General features: G+C 33.1%; 1 protein-coding gene across 1 annotated transcript; it reads right to left on the bottom strand.

Annotated features, from left to right (window-relative positions):
- Positions 1-220: 220 nt before the first annotated feature.
- On the bottom strand, positions 221-1,344 carry LOC117181786. The gene has a single exon (XM_033374755.1). The coding sequence runs from the start codon at positions 918-920 to the stop codon at positions 552-554; it is 369 nt and encodes a 122-aa protein (XP_033230646.1). The 5' UTR covers positions 921-1,344; the 3' UTR covers positions 221-551.
- Between the last annotated feature and the right edge of the window lie 6,402 nt (positions 1,345-7,746).

Here is a 7,746-nt window from a genome sequence, read left to right as displayed (position 1 = left end):
AGAACATGCAGAGATCCAAGCACAATTTATTTGCAACTTTAGCGGAAATAAAGCATTACTTCTGAAAAATCCCAAAATGGTAAAATTGTCGAAATATAAAAATCCCGAAATGCAAAATTCCCGAATATTATACATATACAATTTACATTTATACTTAAAATTGATAAAAATACATTTGCAATTATTGAAGTTTAAAAAGAGACTGAGTAATTACTATAATTTTTTTACTAATAATTCGTAACAAAAATGAAAGTCATTGTAATTTCAAATTTAATTACTAGAAACCTTCATTTTAACTAAATGACAATCGATCTAATCATAAATGTTACATATTAAGCAGGTCTTTAAAAAGCAAAATATTTGTTCTAAAAAAATAAGGAAACTAACTAAAAAATACGTAAAACTAGTCAGGAAATGCAAAAATAACTTATTTCGCCAGAAATAAAAAGTACAGCATTCTTTTTACACAAACGCAAGTGCACGAACCATAAATAACGAGACCATTTAAATAAAGTCAATATCAAACTAGAGTTAGAACGGTGGATCAAAGATCAAAGTTCTTGATCTTGGGTTCCATTCAGCTGATTTAGTTTGTCAAGTAAGCAATTTGCAAAGGAATCTCTGTACTGTGGGCTCAAAAAATTGAGCAAACTGTAGGGGGTTTCGAAATACTCGTCCCCTTTGTCCGACGTATCGTCATGCTGTTTGCCAAGTATGGAAAATCCGTTTCCAGAAAGTTCTATACAGAATTTTAGATCTTCAAGGGTCGTCAGGTTTAAATAAACACACCGGTTCGTACTCTGGAGCTTTTCGGAGACAGTGAAACTACGCACGTGATTTTTCACGTCATCGATGACTGCCTGGGCTTCTAACCTCCACTGTTCTGCATCCAAAACACGATTTTCTCCTTCGGCATTCATTCTTCTCAGACGTCGAATAACGGATTTTCGGAAGATCCAAAAATTACTAATCTTCTTTCTTCACAACATGTCACGTTTTGGCTCACGTTGCCCTCGTGCTTGGCAAACGTTCGGTATGTGCAATCATTTTTAGCAACGAAACACGGAAATGGATCTTATCCCAACTCAACACTTTTGCCAAAATTGCTTTCAATATATCGTATATAAGGATGAACAGCAAAGGAAGTCGGAGGAATGTTGGAAGCGTAACACTCAGGAACACTGAACTAAATTTACTAAAACATGAGTATGTCCATGACACAGAATAACCCAGAATAACACGTGCTCATACATGTGGCCCCTACGATACTGCGCATGCTTCGTATACTCCGCATTATTCATTCGCTCGAACAGTTGGCAATAGAAGAAATGCAGTGTTTCCACTGGAGTCGATTGACCGGACCTATAGTGGGCGCGTTTCACGAAGCAGGCACAGTTAAAAAACTAAGGACCCTGAAGTAAGGGACGCGCCATGTGGCCATGTGGTGGGGGAAAATGGAACGGAAGTTGGAGCTAGCGGTAGAAGGCGCGAGGTATTCAAACGCCAATAAATAATATACCTGAATCGTGTATTCAATCGGATTGGGAAAATCAAAGTAATTAATATTTTTGAAGTTAAAAAAATAAACAATAGTAATATTTATCAAATAAAAAATCGAATTAAAAAGAAAAACAGTATTATGAACCCATACACCCAAAAAACACGTAAAAAATGAAAATTTGAAGAATTTAAAGTATGCTTCGTGAACCTGCAAGATTCGGAGAAGAAGTTATTCAATAAAAGGGAATAGTATTAGAAATTTGTACTGTAAATAAATTAATAACCCGCTGTGTAACCTACGAAGTAGGAAATAATATAAAAAGGAAAAAACTGTAGCCATGTGATAATGTGAAGCAAACAATATACGAATGTTAGCGCCAAAGGAAAATGCTCCTGAAGCTGTAATAATTATCTTGATACCGTAAGGTACTTACTTAATTGCATACATAATTAATATATTAACAGAAACTTTTTAAGTTTAAAAATGTTATAACAAGAATTCATTTAGAATGAAAACTATCAAAAATGGTGTAATCGAATTTTCTCTTAAATAAATTAATTTTTCACGAAAAAAGGAATTTTTAACAAAATAATAGAATCCTCGAAAAAAAGATGAAATTTCAATTAGGAAGTTTATTTTTCTACCAAGAATGACGAATTTTCAACAAAATTATGAATTTCCAAATGCTGTATGAAAACGGATGAATTTGTTTCCAAATAGTTGAATTTTTAAAGAAAAGAGATCGGTTTTAAAACAAAAGGATTAATTTTTTACCAAAACAGAAAAATTAAAAAAATTGAATTATTAAGTAAAAAAGGTCAATTTTCAATTCAAAATATCAATTTTCAACAAAAATAGTAGAATCGAAATTTCTTTGAAAGAAATTGGTTTTTGACAATCAGAAAAGGAATTTGTTTTTAAATAACTTAATCCTCAATTAAAAATATTAATTTCAACCAAGAATATTACTTTTCTACCAAAAATTACAAATTTTCTACCAAATCTAGAAAGTTTCAAACAAATATATGATTTTTAACTTAAAAATATCATTTTTTAACCAAAAGCAATATAAGTAGATTTTACCATTACAGAATTTAATTCAAAATATACTTATAGAAATTTTGAATAAAATAGTAGAATTTTCAATCAAAAAGGTTGGTTTTGAACCGAAACAGATAAAGCTTCAATTATGAACTTAATATTCAACGAAAAAATGGGATGGTTCAGTTTTTAGCTAAAAAAATAATTTTCAATTTAAAGAAGTGTAATTAAAAAAAATAAATCTGAGTTCTTTACCCAAACAGATTGTAATTAAAAAAATCAATAAATTTTTAACAAAAAATGGAAAGTTAAATTTTCAGTTCAATAAATTAATTTTGAATAAATAAGAATTATCCAAAAAATTGTTGAATCCTGAATCAGCAAGATGAATTTTCAAACAAGAAGATTAAGTTTCTACTAAAAAAGATGAATTTCTAACAAAATCCATACATTTTAAGAGTGTAGTTCCGAACAAGTGAACGTGACGATTTCCTTCACACTCCGTATACTTATGTATTTTGATGCGCTGATTACGAAAATGATAGCGAAAATTGGCGACTCGGCAATTTTCATGGCGAAATTGCGAAAAAACCATAAAAAATATGGTTTTTTGTGTTTATCTCAGCCAATGTGCAGAATCTCGCAAAATGTTTCCAATAAAAGTTGTAGATCGTATAAGAATACACATTTTTTGTGCAACACATTTTTTTCTACGCGTGATAGTTCCCAAGAAAATTAGTGATATCTCGATTTTTATGAAAAAAAACAATGAGCATTCTCCATTGGTTTCGGTTGGGTACCTACTCACGCTTTTCACCACGGGAAGGTTGGAGTATTTTGGAAAGCTTTTTTTTTTATATTTTTTAATTGTTTTTTTTTTACTTTTTTGATTTTTAAATATATTTTAATTTATTTTAATTAGAAATTCTGAGTATATTCTATTTATTGTCTTGATTGTATACTCCTTATAAGTTTTTTTTATAATAGTCTGCTGAGTATATTTAGTGGCCAGGGTAATATGCTTTTATGTTAGTAATTAATTCTTTAAACGGATCAGCAACTATTTTCTTTACGCGTCGTCGCCACAAAAATTCGCAGAGATGCTCTGCAATGTTGCTCTTACGCACTCCTCCTCGCGAGAGAAATCGTCGCATCCACCGCCAAGATGACTCGATGTTTTGTGTGTGCGCTCCGGAATCGGGATCCACAAATTGTTCGGAATAATTCACAGTTTTGTGGACAAATCCATGATCTTCGAGATTAATGTACCCCTTCCAACAATCGGTGTGGATTTCTGTCCCTCCCGTTACATGCTTTTCTATTAATGCAATTAAAGTAGCCTGATCTCTCTTATTATCGGGGCGGATTTCCAACCGATAGTTGTAGGAATGTCCTCTGTGGATCATTCCGAGAATCCATGATCCTTCTACTACACGTCCTCGCTCGTATTTTCGACGGCCGATTTTGCAATCATCGATTTCAACAACTTCACCGACACCGCCGATGCGACCATCCTCTCCGAAATTTCTGTCAAGAGCAAGCATGCAGACCTCTCTACAAAATGAGAAGCAGTCTGAAACTGTTTCTCGGGGAGTCGATTGATTGTTTATAATGCTACTTTCCCGGATCGTTTGTTCAAAATTAAAATTTCACGCAAAATAATAGGTAATGAGCATACAGGCCGCTGCAGAAATGCGGCACCTCTCAAACCACGTGTTTTCTGCAACGGTAATACTGTGACCATATTTGTGTATTTTATAACAAAGGAAGGATCCGCAAACATGTTCAGACTCCACAAGAGTCATCTTCTTATGTTTTGAGCAAAATCGTTCAGACGGAATTAATTCGATGCAAGAAACACACGCCCTTAAGTACTATGAGCGCAGATGGTGGAGAAAGACCTGTCGCTAATTGCATTGAGATTTGTAAATTTGTTACATTTCATCAGATATATCTGTGATTTTTTCGGAAACTATTCTTGTAGAAAAAAATGTATCATATAAGAAATGTATATTTCGATAAGATCTACAACCTTTATAGAAACGTTTTGCGAAAATTTATGTATTGGCTGAGATAAACGCAAAAAACCCCGGCATCCCAATGACTGGTTACAAAAATAACTTAGTTCACACACGGCCCCCTATCCAACGTGTCATAGGGGGCGGGAAGGCACCCCTGTGACTGGAACCAGAAAAATCTTGGGTCACATCCCTGCCCCTTTTCCCACCCGTCGTGGGGGCGGGAAGGCACCCTTGTGACTGGTCACAGAAATAATGTAAGGTCACACCTCTGTCCCTTTTCCCACGCGTCATGGATGGCGGGAAGGCACGCCTGTGACTGGTCACAGAAATAATGTAAGGTCACACCCCTGCCCCTTTTTCCACGCGTCGTGGGGGCGGGAAGGCACCCCTGTGACTGGAACCAGAAAAAAACTTAGGAAACGGGTTCAATTACGCGTATAAGACAGTTTGCTGACACTGGGGGACGGTTAACACTCGAAAACGAAAAGAGCATGATTTTTATGGTTTTTTTTTCATAAAAATCGAGATGTCACTAATTTTCTCGAAAACTATCACTTGTACAAAAAATGCATCCTACAAAAAATGTGTATTTCTGTAAGATCTACAACTTTTATTAGAAGCATTTTGTGAGATTTTGCATATTGGCTGTGATAAATGCAAAAAACCACATTTTTTTATCGTTTCTCCGCGATTTCACCATGAAAATCGCCTAGTAGCCAATTTTCACTATCATTTTCGTAATCAGCGCGTCAAAATACATCAGTATACGCAGTGTGAAGGAAATCGTCACGTTCACCTATTCGGAACTTTATCCCATTTTAAAACAATTAGTTAGTTTGTCAAATAAAAAAGATCACACTTTATTTTAAAATTTTAATTTTCTACTAAAAATGTTATAGTTGAATTTTCTGTTAAAAAAATTTAATTTCACCAAAAAACAGCATTATAAAAATTATTTCAAAGGAGATCGAATCCATTTAAGATTAGGCAAGTTCTTGGTTAAAAACTCATCTCTCTGTGTTGAAACTTGATTTTCGTAGTGAACATGAACACAATAAAAATGTATCCCTTTTGGTTGAAAATTCAAGTATTTTTTGGAAAACTTGCCTTTTTGGGTTAAAAACTTAATAATTTTGTATATATTTTTCTTTGTTCTTCCTAGAGCTTTGCGCTCGATAATATATGCATATATACATCTACAACTGTAATTTGGTAGTTTTGAATTATATTCTATTAAAGCTCCTTTGTTGAGGACTCAAATATATTTTTTTTAATTGGTCTTTTTTGTTTGGATTCAACTACTTGGTTCAATGTTAAACTAATTGAGTAAAAATGGATCATTTTTTGGTTGAATGTTCATCATTTTAGTTAAAAATTTAATTCCTTTGTTGAAAATTCTTTCTTTCTTTGGTTGAAAATTAATCTTTTTGTTGAACATTCCTATAATTGTTTTAAGGTTGAACGACCTTTTACAAATTAATTTTTTTGGTTGAAGGTTCATTATTTTAGTTTGAAATTTATCTCTGGTTAAAAAATAAAAAATTTGCTTGAAATGCACTTTTTGGTTCAATTCAGCCGTTGTTGTTTTAAAATAATCATACTTTTTAGTTTTTGGTAGAAAATTTATATACTTATTTCAAAGTTTAACCATTTCGTTAAAATATGATGTTTTTGGATGAAAAAGTAATTATTTGGTAGCAAATTCGTTAATTTTTGAAACTGATAATTAAACTTTTTCATATTCAGTGTAAACGGTTTTGTTAAAAATTTGACTTTTTAATTACAACAATTTATAACCGAATAGTTTAACTGTTAACCAAATATTTAAATTTTCAACCTACAAATATAAATTTTAAACTGAATGGTCAAATTTTCAAACAAAGAAGATTAATCTTTAACCTTCAATCTTTAACCTTGAATCTTAAATTTTGAAGATTTTAAGAATAAATAAGCATTTTAAATGTTTTAAACATAAGACACGATCCTTAAATGAACTCATTAAACATGATTGCACTATTCGCATACCGAAGCGCAAAACTATAGTAAATTTTGGTATAGTATTTTGATATGGAACGGAAGTGTCTCTCTTCTCGCTCGACCAATCCGCAGTCAGCTGCCCAGGTGGCGCGTCCCTTATTACAGGGTCCCTATAAAAAAACTAGTGGCTTCCGCCATCTGGCAGTGGAAGTAGGAACTATGTAGGGGGAGAAGATGCGCCTCATTCCATGGACATAGGAAACACGGGAGTAGGCATGCCATCCTAACTTGGCGAGCGGGGTTGAATCCACGGGAGGGGGGAGAATTCCATGAGTGGGGAAAGCCGCCACCTACGATGTGCCATTTGATTGTGCGCTGACAAACTGTGCATGAAAATATAAATATGTGGGCGCTGCCATGTTTGTCGCGGGACATCAAATGTGGCGGACCTCCCCCCTCATTAGATCACCCCCGCAATGGCATGCCTAGTCACTTGTTCCTATGTCCATGGCCTCATCTTCTTCCCCTACAGCGTAATGGGTATAATCAGAGATTATAGTCGCCACGTACTAAGAGGTCTCCGAAATATCTTTGTTTGCAAGATCCACAAAATTCCCTGATTACGAATATATTGGTTTTTTTTCAAAACCCTGGTCAGTTTTGGTTTAAACAATTTTTATTAATACTTTCTATATTTATTAAAAAATCAGCTTTAGCATCTCTTAGCAAAAATAATTTTTTTTGACGTCCTGCACTTTTTTCGTAGGTTAAACCGATTGCAATTTACAACGTTATAAACAAATTATTTTTAACAAAATTGACATATTTGCCAAGTTGTTCATCAGAATATATAGCTCAGATAAATTTAAAACTTGTACGTTTTGGCCAAAGATATTATGTATCTGAAATTGTCTTTATATCTAAATATCTTGAAAGCAAACAGAAATCTTCTGATTGAATGAAAACTTATCGTCACAAATTGTTCTTAAAGAATTGATATTTTTAGGAGAAAATCGTCTAGACTTTTCATTTCTTAATAAAAAATCATTCAGGACTTCATTATTTATAACAATTGTTATAAATAATAACCCTCAAAGACTAGAATTGATTTTTTTGAAATTTTAAAATTAATATTTATCGCAAGATGAAACTTTTTACTCTCGTAATATTTTCCCGTACAATGAGTTATTATTTATTCACGGTCAT

Source organism: Belonocnema kinseyi, chromosome 10 (genome assembly GCF_010883055.1).
Source record: "Belonocnema kinseyi isolate 2016_QV_RU_SX_M_011 chromosome 10, B_treatae_v1, whole genome shotgun sequence".
NCBI classification, from domain to species: domain Eukaryota; kingdom Metazoa; phylum Arthropoda; class Insecta; order Hymenoptera; family Cynipidae; genus Belonocnema; species Belonocnema kinseyi.
Note: the sequence above shows the minus strand (reverse complement) of the source record. Positions and strands in the feature narration are given on the sequence as shown.

Coding starts and splice junctions, on each gene's coding strand:
- LOC117181786 (XM_033374755.1), bottom strand. CDS start 920: ATGAATGCCGAAGGAGAAAATCGTGTTTTGGATGCAGAACAGTGGAGG.